Raw genomic sequence first — 16,320 nt, forward strand, 5'->3', positions numbered from 1 at the left:
AACACCACCTTCCGCAGCCGGGAAGAGACCTCGACCCAGCCCCGCCGACCCCTCCGCAGGCAGGGGAAACAAGGCTGTGGACATGCATAGCTGGGGAAAAGTTTCCCACCTAGCACAAACAGCCACCAACCCTATGTGGGGTGTCACCCCAGGACCCTGCCTTTCAGGACTCTGGCCCCCTCCTCCTCACCTACCCTACCTTGGGCTGCAGAGAGAGCAGCCGGGCTGTTTGCACAATACCAGCCATGGTCTGAGCCCATAAGGAAGCTGCAGTTTCCCCTGCTTTCAATTTTTGTTCGTCTGCCTAGAAAACGCTTGAAGGCAGAAGAAAAGGGGTTTCATCGTCAGCGGGCACACCCTGGTAAAGAACTGTAGAGCAGCTCTTGATGGAGGGAAAATACTGAGGGCTGAAATTTCTCTGGGAGAGCTAGAAACATATGACAGAAGGCAGTCTGCCAAAGCTCACAGTGTGTGAGAGATTTAGCAAAGAGGTAGCAAGCATTTTTCCTCTTCAGTTAATTAATCTTAAAAATAGTCATCCTTAAAGACAGTGACTTGTTTTACAAGGTCCGCATAGCTAAAAAAAAACCCACGCATGTAAAATTCTTGTGGCTTTGAAACCACTACCTGTTGTTTTTTTTTTCTTCAAAATGCTCTTCACTGATGGTCATTTAAGTGAACATAAAAAGCTGAGATTTCATTAAAGACAAGCCCAGCTCTCTGCTGAGGGTGTTCTCCCCTCCTCTGAAATGTGCAGATCTACTTCTCAACAGTACCACTGACTTCCCTCACTCACCACAGGATCCGAGACCTCCACACTGCTCATAAGCCAGCCTCCCCAGGAATCTGTGCTGACAGCAGAGACAGATCTCCAAGTTACGGGAATGCAGAACCCAGCTTACTTCTTTCAGAAACCTTTATTCTGTGTAGCTTTTAAGCCAAATAGTAAAGAGTCCGAAGGTGACAGGCACAATCCCTACTCCACAAGTCCTCACACACAAATCTTTTCTTCTGACATTCTGATGTGGGTATTAACTCTCCGTCTTGCTGCTCTGTGTCCTGTTCAAGTGGTCAAAGCTTCTTTGCAGCATGGAAAGGGACATCTTCAGCTGTAAAGATATAACCATCGTACCCTCCTAATTATTTAAGTTAGTGTGCTGCATAGGTGAGTGATATGAGGAAAATAACATTTCCCTCCTCTTTTTCTTTTAAAGAGTTCATGCAATTTCCACCTCCCTGTTTCTATAAACAGTTGCCTTACTGTGTTCTCCTAACAACGATATTCAGTACAGTTTCTAATTGCCAACAGTTGAGGATGACAGAGTCTTAATTCCATGCCAGACAATAGTGCAGAAGATAAGCCACCCCAGTCATTTTTAGTCACAGTTAACATAGCAAATACGCTAAGGAACATGCCAGCAAAGCATGAATTTTATTTTAATACCTGGCCCTCCCAGCACATTTTGGTGCACAAAGTGTATTTATATTATTGACAACCCTCAGAAAACACAAGATAACAGGCACTAAGATGTGTCATGACTTCCAGACAAAAGTGTTGAGAAGAAAAAGGTGGCTGAATTATCACTTTTTTTTTTTTTTTAAACACTGTTCAGAAGGCAGTTTAACACCTCAGAATTGTGATTTTTTTGGGTAGTAAGCAGAGAAACTGAAAAGGGCATGGAAACCAGGAAATTCCTTTCTAGAGGGAAATTTCCAGCACTTAAGCTTTTTCAAGTTGTGATCAAAGTGGTTAATAGATTAATAAAAATTTTGTGTGCAGAGACACCTCTGAATGAGAAGTATCAAAAATGGCTTCTTTTTCTACTCTCCTTTACTGCGTGGGAGAACACAGAGCAAACTGGTGATGGATAAAGGTACATGTGAACTCCCCCACAGCTTTCCTAATCTAATAATTTCTTCTGTCACATTTTAAGATTTAATAACAGAATTTAAAAATCAGAACATTCATAGGCTGTAAGTAAAAAAAAACCCAACAAAGTATGAATTTACTGTCCCTCCCTTACTGAATTGAAATTTCAGCCTAGGGGTTTGCCAGTCCTGGACTTCCAGATTAGAGGGACACAACAGCATTCAACTACCTCATTTTTTTAAATATAGTGTTTGTAGTATCTAAGAACCAGGAAGTGTAAATTACTGGGAAGGAGGAAGATTAACTCCATAGCTACAAAGCTGCTCAGAAACATACAATCTGTAGATTTTATTTTTTTACTGGAGATTGGGTGGCTCATTGATACCAAGGTGTCCCTGTTTTGTTAAAAACAAGACCAGCTTCTCTTTTAGTGAATTTTCCTTTCAGCTAAGTTCTTCTAAGTAACTGCACTTTCCTGAATTTTTGCCTGCATGTTTTTCAGATACTGTACTCCGAAGACTGATAAGATGACCAATGCAGTGCTGAAGAAGCTCATGTTTAGATTTCTTGCTATGACAGCCAAGAATTCTGATAACATCCCATAACTGAGAGGGGCATGTTTGAGGAGGGGCAGACAGAATAGATGACTAAAACTTACAAACTGAGTATTCCATCTCATAAACGTCACACACCCTATATAAGAGAGAGATCACAAGGGTCTCACTCTCTTTGACCATGGCCAGCATCTAGAGAGGACCCTTCTTGTCTGCCTGCAACCTTAGGTCTGAGACCCTGCATTCCTGCATCCAGTTTCTGGTTTGCTGTGAAGTCCCACCAGGACTTCTGGGTGCCTGCCCTGCAGCTGCTGGAGCCACATCAGCTCCTAGCTCTGCCATCTGCCATAGTTTATTTTTGCCTTGCAGTAAACCTTGACACAAAGCTAAGCGAAGCTCTCACCAATATCTAGAAGACTAATGGGGAGGAAAAGCCAGGGTAAGTCTGAATGAAGAAACCCCATAACGAGGTGGGCAAATACTTCGCTATGTTTTGAGTCTTCTTAGAAGAGAGGATCTGTTTTGTATTACTCCAGTCTTTGCTTTGTCACAATTCAGAACTGTAGCAGCACATCTCATCAATAAAGGTACTTGACAGGTTTAAGAAAATTGACATGAATATTTAATCTTAGTCCCCCCCCCCCAAAAAAAAACCAAACACCCCAACCCAAAACATCAGAAACATGAACATTACCTATGTACCAAATTCAAGCCTAGTACAAAACAGGTCAAAAAGTCATGAAAACTTCAGTTAGCACTAGAAGGCTTCAAACAAAAGCTATGATGTCCTAAGGGAGAAAAACTGAATTGCTGAGAAACACAAATATCACCGGGAAAGACTAGCAAACTTACCTGCTCAAGCATTTCAATTGAGTCTCTCAAAACTCCCTTCACGTGTTTAACCTGTTCCTTATTATACTGAGGGATCTCCTCTTTTGATACCATTTCTGGGGATATACTGAAAGAGATTGAGGTTACATCAGAAACCTGAAACAAGTACCTCCATGTCTTTTCTAAAAGCAACTGCTATCTGCCACCATTGCTCTGCCATTGCCAAAAGCATCCTTTTCCAAAAGCCACATAAAAAGCTGCCTGCAGTTGAATTTCATTTCCTGTTGCCTTGCAAATACTGCCTTGGACCTCTGTAGACAATGGCTGCCACAGACAAATGAGCTTACATGATGCCTACAATGTAAGTTCTCACACTTCAGAGGGCAACATCCTTCTTATGAAGAGAGTTACTCTAATCAGTTCCAAGGTGATCACTATGGGAGGTCACCACACAAGCTTCCACACTCAAGATCAGGTTATGGTTTGTAACTTGTTTGCCAATACCATATTCAAGAGAGGAAGCAACATCTGAGCCTCTTCCATGTGTCTGAATACAAAAGGCACTTAACATGGAAGTTTGAGGGAGAGAGAAGTTTTAGTAGCAGACTCACAGAAAGAGGCTAAAAAGCTAATTTCATCTTTAACATTACATCTGAGACCACACTGGTTCACATAGGATGCAGCAAGCACTTGGGGTCTGTGATCAGCACTATGATATTCATAGAAGATGAGTTACAGCAGGGTGATAAATGCCAGCTAAGGTTAACGCTCCCTCAAAAAACAGCTTATCAAAGGACAAATTTATTACTGCAAGATGCAGACACATCACTGGATATCAGCATAGACCACAGAAGACCAGCTAGCCTCAGCAGCTTTTGAAAACTTACCATTGAGAGCTTCACTGTTCAAAATTTATTTATTTAGATCAGATTCTCACATAAGGTGAGGAAGAAAGAATGCAAAGATTGTGAATTCAACTTACTTCAAAGAGCTTTCTTCTTGAAGCTGGACATGATAGAGAGACTGAGCCGCATGCTCTATCTTTGACAGTTTGAGAAACAGTGTTATATTCAGCAAGACCAAGAGCAGCAAACTGTAAAGAGAAGAGAACAAAAATCAAGTCCTGTAACAGTTTTGGTTGCAATGCTACAGAAACAACATCTGGGATAAAAATAGCTAAGAAAACAGAATCCTTCTGGGAGGAAAAAGGTGCTATACTGAAAAAGATTTATTCAAACATTTCTTAGTAGCTAGTATTAAGCTGTGCAATAGCAACATATAGGAATGACAACAGTGTCTCCTCTTGGAACTTTTAAAATGAGGAAAGAGTAAATTCTAGACTTTTTAATAGGATCAGGCCTAAGTAAACCTGCAAGGTAGACTGGTTTGGCAAGTCAGCATTTTCATTCCATGTGTCACTAAGTCAATCCATTCCCCTCCTATACCCAAGTGCTCCATTCAAACTAAGTTAGGATCTATCATCCTACATGCAATGTTAACATGCAAGTGAGGTACAAATACAGATGAAAACCAAGATGAGCTTGAGTCAAGCCACATTTTAATGCAAGTGAGTACTTACAAGACACTCATTACTACAATGATGGTGGTGGTCCTACTTACAGCATCTCTTTTCCTTCCTATAGGGCATGGAAGAGAAGGAGGTTAAAAAGTACTGAAGAACATTCCTAAAGGATGCCTGCAGATACATGCCAGTGCCCAGCATTTCAGACAGAATAGTTCAACAGCTTCTGATGGAAAAAAATAACAGATCATGTGGGTGCACGAGATCATCTCCAACATTCACCAAGGCATTTTTGCAGTCATCTTGGACAGCTGGACAGTCAGGCTCTTCCGTCAGGAGCAGGATTCCCCATACCCCAGTATGCTGGGTAAAACACAGCACTGGAGCACACTCACATTAAACCTAGATAGCATGAGTAGGCTACAGTGCATCCAAACACTCATTCAAAGCATACACTGCTAATCACACACAAGCAGACACAGGCTATATAGTGGTTCTCTTCTGCTTGTTCTTCTGCCCACATCAGTCTTTCTGACACACAATGTCAAATCAAGTTCTCCTGTAACTTGTCTCATCCTTACTGGCTGAAGACCTGAAGCCAGTCTTCCAAAAGAATATCTGCTAGTCCTCAGACAACAGGGACCAGACACTAGTGAGGGAGAGGAGGTGTGAATATCTTCTCCAAACTGAGCAGCAGTCACCTTCTACTATGGACAGTCTGATCTTTAAATAATAATTACCTGTTCTCCTATAATGGTTCCTTACATTCACATTTCCCACCCTGGACAAAGGCCATGCATGAAAACTACAGAGACAGACACGCTCACCTGAGAAGGTGGAGCAGCGGTAGCAAAATTAAGTGATCAGGAAGTAATCTCAGTTAGGTAAAGGGTCCATTACACATGCTGTTGATCCAAATAATCTGTGTTGCCTTCCCCTTTAGGAAAGAGCACTTTCTTCCTACTTTAGTGTTTACAATTCAACTTGTGTCACAAAATCCACCATTCTCTGGTACACATTAGTGCGTGTTCCTCATCACTGCAGGTGTACCTAATATTCCATATGCCAGTGTCCAAGTCTGCCATGCCTAGTGGCAGTGGAACTGCAAGAAATGCTTCAGTGATGCAGAAATTACAGAAGCAGACAGGAAATGGACTCTTTAATATATTAAAAAAAAAAAAAACACAATCAAATAAGAGATGATAGGATCAAGAGGCAAGTGACAGTTTAAGTTAAATCAACTCATGAGTTGCATGTTCAGTTATTTGAAGAAATAAAGCATTTTCTCAACAACTTCACAAAGATTAAATTTCTTTCTGATTCTACTTAATTTTCAATCCTATGCAGGCACAGTGTCTTGGTTTTTGTTTGCTTTAAAAACAGAGTGTGAGATTAGGTTTGATTTAATGAGATACTCATGGTAAAAGTGACTATGCATGCTCCAAATGTATTTTATGCAAGCCTAAACACACCAAAGCATTTGCTGTCACACCAATTAAAGACAATGAGAGTAATATACACACAAGTGTTACTTTTGCACTATTTTACAAGTTAAACTTTTTTCAACACATGTTTTGGAAAACACTTCATATAAAAGCTCCTACCTATTATACTGCCCTGGGACTCTACTCCCATGTCACTAGAGGAGTGTTGGGAAGAACGTTTGGGAAGCGATTCTGCCAGACTCCGGTGTAAAGTACGTCGCCTTCGTCTCAGGGCAACTAATTTACCAGAGTCTTCTATGGACTGATTAAGTGCATACTCCTCCATTAAGAGATCTGATTCTGCATTGAAAAAAAAAAAAAAAATGTTACTGAAGTTTCAAAAGGAAAACTGAAAAGCCTTGGCACTGAAGACTTAAACTGTGAGATATGGAGCATGGCAGTGAGAGGAATAAGTGCACCTTCTACGAAGTGAAGTAGGTAATTAACATAAACTACACCCTGACCTATAGTACCTGTCCTATTTGCTAGACAGCACTTAGTACACTTTTCAGATACAGTGTACGTTCAGCCTACGCAGGATTGTTTAATGCTACATCAGACAGCAGTTGTAGGAGCACTTCACGACACTGTTAGACTGAGACTAGGAACTGTGTTAGACTGCGAGCCTGCAGCCATGACTGGGCAGGCTGGTAACAGACACAGCCAGGGAGCCTGCCAAGTGCCACTCCATCTCTTCTCATTCTCACAGTCAAGGAAATACTTAAAGACAGGCACATGTAGTTGAGGGTAACAGCTTCCCTGCTGCTCCTCATGGTTCATTCAAAAACCAGTTATGACAAGGCATACAAGAGCTCCTTGTTAGCATTAAGTTACAAGGCTTCTTTTACATCCTGGAACTGACAGATATATTGATGACAGGAACTTCTGACTTGGAGATTCCTTTGGTGTTGCCTTCCTTTCAAACCATTCTTTAAGGAATCAAGTCTGACAGACACTAAAACATACACAGGAAAGGACTCCTCCTTACTCTACCAAAGAAGAAAATGCCTCACCAAGTTGTTGGAAGTTTTCCTGTATTCCTCCCCAAGTATTCTTCTCAATTACAGACTTGACAAGACCCCAAGGCTGTTTTTTGTACCTCACTTCTGCAGAAACCCTGAAAACCAGAATGCAATAGTGAAAGAGTGCTTTTCTAGGTAGCACAGTGATAGCAGAAATCATTTATCAGAAGCAGGCCTCTATCTTATGTTCATAATCTAAAATACCAACTGGAACTGCCTTGGCTTTCCAACTGGATAGCACTGACACTGAAGCAAGGCAAGAGACAGACAGCAGCAAAAAAAACATCTAGCTAAAGCTTCAGGAGATCCGAATGTTCAAATTATGGAAAACATTTTCAATTTTTTCCTTCAGACTCAGACTAGGAGAGGACTTCTCTCCTCTGAAGTGTTCTCATTTTGATGTATATTTAAAATAGGTTTCAGACCTTCAGATTATAAAGTCCTGCTTTTTACTCTGTGTGTACACATGATGTATTACATGGGCACCACAAAGACAGCAGGTGAAATTCACTACCACCGCTCACACCAAGTGCTCTTTCGACCCTGACTAGAAAGAAATTAAAATGTCTTTCTGTGAGCATGGCAGAAGGGAAGTAACATTCCTACCTTGCAATTACACAGGTCAAGCTAATCAATAATGCTTCCAGAATAGAAATTATTTTGAGTAGAATATTCCAGAGCGCTGCTTTTAACAACTGAATGAATCCCAAAGCTCTTAAAGGACAAAAGGATAGCCTGTGATTTTTATTTGTTTAAGTCAAGAACACTGACTGTCCTAGAAAACTTTTTTCAACATTTCCAAATAATCACCCAAATCAAAGTCCACTGTGCTTCTAGTCTAACAAAGCAGCATCTTTCAAATAGAGTTTTGGAGCCATTTTAAACACAATATAATAAAGCCAGCTGTAACACTAGTATGTGCCTTCTGTTCTCTTACATGTATGCTCTGTACACCACATTGAAACCTAGATTTTTACTCTTACCCTAGGGCTGCCATGTGTCTCAGATAAAATAAATACAGCCCTCAAAGAGAAAAAATGACTCACTCAAAGAAAAATCATCCAGAACAGTTGTTCCAAGACCTTTCTTCCCTTCTCCTCTGAGAAGAGTGGGAGTCTTCAGCACTCTATAAAAAGCCTGAGATAAGCCAGAATAAAATCTGGGCTTGCTTACCTTTCTTTGGTACTGGTGGAAGCCTGAAGACAGCACAAAAACTACCAAGGATTACATAGTCAGAAAGTCATGCAAATGCGCTGACCATGGAACTTGATTGCTTCAGGCATTTTCAACAAACAGGAGAGGAAAGGGAAATGCCTTTTAAGACTCCTCTACCTAGGCAGAGTTTAATAATGAAGACTGATTCACTTGAGTACTCTCCCTGCAAGCGTACATATGTTCTATCTTTTCTGCCCCCTCCTGTGAAACCATCCTCCTCTGCAGGGCCTTAGCAAGGACACCTGGGAAACTCTGGAACTACCTGAGATGTTTTATTACAATTTATCCCGCTCACACAGCTGCACTTGAAAACACAGGGCTGGTGAGAACCCAGTTGAGTCTTGGAGATAAGCTCTATACCTCAGAGTCAACACAAGAGTTTGTTTCTCACTGAATTAATGAGATCCAAATATAGCACACATGTGACAAGAGATAAACAAAGCTTATTTTTCAGAAGTCCTCAGCTTCAAGAAAAACTGACCCTCTCTATGCTGTTGGCAGATCTTTTGATAAGCACACTTAAGCAACCTGTAACACACGTGCCTTGGCTTCTCCCCTCCCACTCTGCACCCCTCATGCTCACCGTAATCGACACTTGTGACTGGATGTGCGGCTGATGCAGTATCTGTTCACAGTGTAGAAATAATCATGGTAGGGGACATCATGGGTCAGTATCTCAGCATCAACCTGATAAGACTGACCTTTCTGGCTCTGCTTATGCAGGATCTACCATAAAAGAAAATAAAAATAAGGAGGTATATTCACAGTACCTGATTTTTTTTTTTTTTTTTTAATCTTTCAGCCCAAATTCCTTAGGCTAGGATCAACCAACTTCAAGTGAACAGGAGCATGCCACTGACTCATGACCACAGCTCTTCTTTGAGACTGACCTGTGAGACCTTTCCCAAAGCAGAATTACAGAATGGCTGAGATTGGAAGGCACCTCTGGTGGTCACCATGTCCAACCTGCTCAAGCAGGGCCATCTAGAGCTGGTTCCCAGGACCATATTCAGATAGCTTTACAGTATCTCCAAGGATGCAAACTCCACAGCCTCCTTGGGCAACATGTTCCAGTGGTCCATCACCCTCACAATAAAGAAGCGTTTCCTGATGTTCAGAGTGAACCTCCTGTATTTCAGTTTGTGCCTATCGCTTCTGGTCCTTTCACTGGGCACCACTGAAAGATGTGGCCTCTGGAGGTGAAGGCCTGGCTCAGTCTTCTTTGCACCCTTCCTTCAGATACTTATATACATTGTAAGAGCCCCTCCCAAGCCATCTCTTCTCCAGGCTGAACAGTCCCAGCTCTCAGCTGTTTCTCACATTAGAAGCTCCAGTCCTTTCATCATCTCAGTGGCCCTTTACTGGGCTCTCTCCATCTCTCTCTCTTATACTGGGGAGCCCAGAAGAAGACACAAAGCATTTCACTGAATCTTTTCACCCACCAATTCATAAAAGATGTTTATAATTTTCCCCACAGACTTTGTGGGAGAAGTTTACAACCATCTGTAAAGACAGAAAGCCTCTTGGATTTCATCACTATTTGCTCACTAATGATGAGAGGGGCAGCAAGCTACCCTTAGAGATACTACATTTAAACTGCAGATCCACATTCATCTCAGTAAACTCTAATCCATGGTCAGATCTGACAGATCATAGAGTCGACTTCTGCCTTGCTTTGAAGGGCACCAAACACAGACACATGCACACAGTACCTGCTTTTCAGTTGCAGTTGTGAACTTCCCACAAAGTGGATTGTTAATTGTTACAGTGTACGTCAAAGTCCTCAACTGATTGCCACTGGAATCTCTATTCCAAGGGGTTGATACAGCATCTAGATGAGAAATCATATAAAATTATGTAAAATCTCATATGCAGACTATCTAAAAGGCATTATCTCTACCCTTTAATACCTTAACAGTTTAAGAACAGTAGTGGGGAGACAGACGGAAAAAGGATTCCAAATGGTTGCAGTTTTTGCAGGAAAGGGGGAAACTAGTTCACTGACCAACAAAGGCGAGGTACTAAGTAACTGAACCTGAGTCTACTGAAAGAGACTTGAAGGTGGGGAAAAGAATAAGCAATTAAATGAAATAATGTCATTTCCCATTTGTTTAAAGTTGAATAGATTCATTTAACATTATCAAAAGCTTTTGTCACTTTGCCTTCCTTGACTTAATTTTCTGTTCTTATGATCTCAGTGAACAAAATTTACTCATCCAGAAAATTAAAGCTCGTGAGTATCATTTAGGAGGATGCAATGATTTTGCCTGTGTGCCAGCCATACACATTTCACTATTTCTGGGACACAATGCCATCAGAAATATACCACAGCATGCATCGACTTAACAGCCTACCCAAAATTCAGGCATTAAGGTGCAGTTTTGTAGTGCCATGAAACAATGCTTTTACTCTGAAACCTGACTGATCTACAGAAGAAACAGGCTAGCTCTAAATATCCTCTCTCATAATGGAACTTTAAAGCTTCAACATTCTTTCAAAGCAAGGAGAAATTCAAAATTCAACTTAGCCCTATTTAATATTTCTCAGAGGCTAAAATTTTCAGGATACTTTGCAACAAGGACAGAAGGGAGAAGAATATATTACCTACTATACTCCTGGAATTGAAAAACCTCTGCATGAAGTGAGAATTGGTAAAAAGGATTTCAAACATCTTCTCTGCAGTGATGTGGAAAACTCTGTTTATAAAAAGTTTCCCATAGAGATCATTCTCAGAGACAGTCTCCTTCACTGCTAAGGAAAGGCAGAGAAATCAGGTTAAGAAAAGAGCACTATTATGAAGAAACTTTATAATATTCCAAGCTTTATTACAGGTCAATTCCTTCCCCAGCTTGCATCAGCATTTGTTTCTCATTCTCAGAAAACCAGCAATAATTAGTAGGTAGGTTGTCTTCAGGAGCGAAGTCCAGAGTTTATTTTCTAGCCCCCCACCGCATTTCCCTGTGCAAACAAACTGATAAGTCAACATCATAAGGTCCCATCCCTTTAGTTTTGCTTTCAGTATTCTACTCATCCTTTAGGAAACACCAGGCAAGACAAAAAGTTATTGTAGTCTTCATTAATACGTATGCCTACTGTACAAAGAACACATGCATAGCAAGCAGGACAATGAATCCATACTAGCCTTCTTCTTACTTTCGCCTAGTTTCAGAATTCTGCTTTCGACATCTGATTCCAAAGTCTAACAGACCAGGCACAGACTCCCAAACAGTTCCTCGAACTGCTCCTATTATAAATAGGTATGGCGGGAGGAATCCAAGAGGTACTCAGCTCCATTTTGCAGTCCTGAAAAGTGCACCAAGATGCTTAATCGCTATTCTCTATTTCAAAACCACCAACAAGCACCCCAGTGATGTTCTGTGGCTGCAGCACTGATCTTCGCTATTTCTGCTTCTTGTTGGCTGCTGGCATGACTCAGCTTTGTGGTTGTCTCAGCCACTCTTGCAAGAGATAAGGGACAGAATTATAATCCTGGAGGGCAAGCAGTTTCCTACACCAACCTCAACTCAATCTGCTTATGCTTCAGAAGCAAGTCCACCCTAAGCTATGATTACTGAAAACACAAACAAGACTCCCTCACCCCCACACATCACTAAAATGAAACAAAAAGCCTGAAAGCAAATCTTATGGAAGCAAGACTGAAGTCAGGACGTCTAACCTTTCAACTGATACAAATGAATGCTCAGAGCTAGCAAAGGTCAGTGCCAGCCACCAATGCAAAGGTACCCTGAATATCAAGCTATAGGTCACAAGCTGCCGAGAGGCTAAGGTTACTGCACTTAAAACATTACTGCTTGGTAGCAGTCAGTATTGATAAATGCAAATACAGAAACTAAACACCACAACAGTCCCTAATGAAATCCAATTCTGATTGAGCAGACTTCTACTCTAGTGCTGCTTCTAGCCTGCTCGAAGTCCCCGTTATACCTCTGCCTACAAAAATGTGAAGCATGAGTGCCACATTTTTGTGCTCACACAAGAGATGGACTTCCTTCCCACATCATGTTCTGCTTATGCAATTTTAAGTCCACACAATTGTGAGGTGGGACAGAAAGCAAGCATGTGTTTTAAGAGGCCTATTTAACCAGCCAAGATGCAGTCATTACATGTCAGAACACAGATTCTGCTGTGCTGAAACATTCTACAGGAAGCCAGAAATTCAGCCTGTTTTTTCAGCTTATATTCACTGTATTTCCTCTCAGAGCTGAACCTAAATCCAGCAAAATGCAGTCCAAGTGAACTGTAAGTTTGACCTCAGCTAACCAGACCTCAACATGACAGACCTCTCCTTTCAGAGTGCCCTCCCTACCTCCTCTCTTTTGCTCAGAGACAAGAAGCTTCAGATATTGATGTTGGCATCTCCTTTGCCTACTACACATCAGCTAACATGCGTGGAACATAAATTACCAAGTGATTCGAAGCTAGTTACTCTGGTTGAGTCTTACTCAGCTGGATCTTGACGTGCCCAAGGAATCTGCTACCACTTAAAAAAAATACAAAGGGCATGATCACATGATCAAGTCATCAGGTAAGCTTTGACAGCTATTTATATGTATCTCAGCAAATACAAGATAATACAAGCTACCTTTGCCTTGGTGACACTTAGCTAAATGACAACTTTATGTTCACCTGAAACACCTGAGGACAGCTACGATGTTGCTGCTGATGTGAGGTCATTTGGTAAGCTACAGCAACTTATGATATATGCACAAAGCCCTGAAGGTGCAGACTTTGCTGCTGCGATATTTTACTCTTCAAGTATGAAGTCTGTCCTCCTCATACTGAATCTTAAGCGAGAATGCCCATGAGTCTATATGAAACTTTGTTAGTTACTTTACCCACACTATTTCTGTCTAGTCATTCCTCTAACAAGGAAAAGTCAAAGTGCCAGGTCCAGGAGAGTATCTATTGATAAACAAGTCCGTTCCCTCCCCCACTATTGCCTTGCACTTCATAAGGTCATTTTCATCACTGCAAGGCAAGCTGTGATATAATGTTGGAATATAATACCATTATGCAGCAGTGATTACAAAGGTTTGCAAACATCTACAGTGCAAGAAGAGACAAAACTGGAGGGGGAGGAACGGGAGCAGGAAAGCATTATTATTAAAATTTCCGTTAACAACCAATAGCTCAAAGCTTAACACAAACCACAAGCAAATTAAGAAAGCTGAACTGACAAGAGCAGAGGCTATCAAACAAACTAATAAGATGACTGATTTTTCCCCTCCATGGAGTTGGAGAGGATCAGAAGAAGAAAAATATATACAAATCTTGGCACTGTTGAGGATTTCTGTGCAACTGCAGATGGGGAAAAATTGCACACTGCATGAAGAATAAGCAGGTAGGAACCTTTAACCAGACACACCTGAAATCAAGTCAATAAAACCAGTTCCTAGAGTGAACACGTTCCAGACAGCATCTATTTAAAGACTGCATCACCAACATTAACCATTATAAAAGAGCTCCCCTGTAATTTAAAAGACAGAGTACAAAATTAACTTGGGGAGGTACTGAGTAAGTACTGTGACAATGTTACCTTTTTCCAGTTCACGGGACAAAAAACTTAATGCCTTTTGTCTTTAGATAACTCAAACATGTATCCTACAAATCCCAAAGCAACAAATAATTGGTATATAATCAACAAAATCGGTATTTTTACTAAAATGCTAACAAGATAACAGGGCTACTCTTCCTTACATACATTTTATATCCAAAATTTAATAACTTGATGAAAAAAAGGAGGAAAAAAAAACACACAGCACACACAAACAGAGCTGAACTAACAACAACCCCGTACTTCAAACATTTTCTACCCCATATATCCCTATCGCAAGAAAAGTCCAGTCACCACTGTACCAATCTCACAGCACAGTGCAAGCAGTGCTGCCCTCCTGCAGACCACACACTGATGGTGGCTATTAGCACAAATAGAAACAATACAGTAAATCTGTCAAGTTATGTGAGGATATCAGGAATTTATGATGTCCCTGTATACAGTAAAGCTTTCTAACAGAAAATACTGTTTTCAGTTTCCTGGTTCCCCCTTCTTTCTTTGAAGTATTCTATGCTGCTGAACATTGTTGATGCATATAGAAATCCTACATACAAGAGTCATTTGAAGAAACTCAAAAATCTCCTGGCTCTAATTTGGAAATGTTTATTCTGTGCTTGAACTAAAATTTGTTTTCTGAAATTCAGAACTAAGACCACAGATATTAATTTTTAGCTTAGCCAAAAATTCTTCATGGCTTGAGATTTTTATTTCCATTTACGAAAACAAACAAAGGCACCAAGATGTAGGTCAATAGGCCAGTAGTGCAGAGTGAGATGCACACCCCCTCATCCCCCCATAAGTGCTGTGAGAATTGCTTAGAGCGAGGGAACTATTGTTGCCATGGCTCTGGAATTCCAGATTTGGGTGTCAGGTGGACCCAGAGCCAGAGAACAACAGTCTTGAGCCTGCCCCTCACCTTATTTGCTAGGACACCTCCATGGGCAGCCTGAGTGAGCCAGAGGACACAAGAGAGATTAATCGCATGGGTAAACCTTTGCCATGTGGGAAAGCTAGTTTTGTTTGCATGAAGGAATTCACCTTGTAACAGTATGGGGCAACTGCAATAGAAAACAGACAGAGAAACAGAGGAAAAATATATTCTAAGTATGAAGAAGGCAATCAGAGAAAATATTAATGTTGTGGGACTAGAAAAACCTGCTCTGAATAAAGCCAGACTAGTCTTGGGGAAAGGAGGAGAAATTAAAAAAGCAGCATGAAGTCAGTTCTCTTTTAAAGAGACATCTCCAGTTTAACATTCTCTATCTACTCAATATCACCAATGCAGCCATAACAGGGAGTATTTACTGCTACCATTTAGGCAAACAGCAGCATGAAAGACAAGAGGACTATTTTCAATCAGTTTCACTGGAGATTTTGCCATAAAAAAATAAAATCCTGACACAGAAGACAGATGTGATACAAAGACAACAAGAAAACTGGAAGATAACTAAAACATCTGAAGGCCAAAACTTTCTGTTGCTCTAAAACAAACTGGTGATGGAATAGACAATTACTTTGTGAAGCTTTTTAAGTGTGTAGGAGTATGGCATAAACAGCAGCCTGTTCAAGTAGGTGTATTCACAAAAATGATACAACCTGACATGCACTGAGTTGAATCCGCACGCAAGCAGAGGAGCAGTGTGGGTGAACAAAAGGAAAGTTAGTTAAATATAAGTATATCCTCAGACAACAACCACAGCTTGCAGGCAGCCAGTTCAATCCATGACTTTGAAAGCTTTCCTGGACACCTCAGCAATCCCAGCATAATGACACCTGCAAGCAGCTTCAGCTGCAAACTCTGAAAAGACGAGATGCAAAGTTTCTCAGCCAAATTAAGAACCAGCTTCAGTTAACTGAACTGTTCTATTACCACCAACAGGTGATTACATTAAGTTCTCTTTGCATATGAAAGAAATATTCAGCTGCTACTGAGCACACTGCTACTGTTGAGCTTTTCTGACCTTTATTTGCACACCACCATACAACTTTGGAACCGATCCAGACTGTGCACACCTTGTTTTAAAGGCATCTACAGAGTCTGAGATTGGGATTGCAGAATCATAAGATATCCTGAGTCGGAAGGGACCCACAAGGATCAGAGTCCAACTCCTATCCCTGCACAGGACAACCCCACAGTTCACACCATGTGTCTGAGGGCACTGTCCAGTCTCTTCTTGAACACTGTCAAGCTTGGGGCCGTGACACCTCCCTGAGGAGTCTGTTCCAGTGCTCCACTACCCTCTGGGG

At 41.1% G+C, this 16,320-nt stretch overlaps 1 protein-coding gene across 1 annotated transcript in view; it reads right to left on the reverse strand.

Annotated features, from left to right (window-relative positions):
* Positions 1-1,031: 1,031 nt before the first annotated feature.
* GRAMD1C (GRAM domain containing 1C) overlaps positions 1,032-16,320 on the reverse strand; it is a gene marked incomplete at both ends in the record, with an annotated part of 55,480 nt that continues 40,191 nt past the window's right edge. Inside the window, 9 exon segments of the mRNA XM_080362084.1 lie at positions 1,032-1,109; positions 3,277-3,382; positions 4,238-4,348; positions 4,835-4,892; positions 6,382-6,561; positions 7,275-7,378; positions 9,082-9,224; positions 10,211-10,329; positions 11,103-11,249. Coding sequence (XP_080218210.1) covers positions 1,032-1,109; positions 3,277-3,382; positions 4,238-4,348; positions 4,835-4,892; positions 6,382-6,561; positions 7,275-7,378; positions 9,082-9,224; positions 10,211-10,329; positions 11,103-11,249 — 1,046 coding nt within the window.

Source organism: Nesoenas mayeri, assembly GCF_963082525.1.
Source record: "Nesoenas mayeri genome assembly, chromosome: 1".
Classification (NCBI taxonomy): Eukaryota; Metazoa; Chordata; class Aves; order Columbiformes; family Columbidae; genus Nesoenas; species Nesoenas mayeri.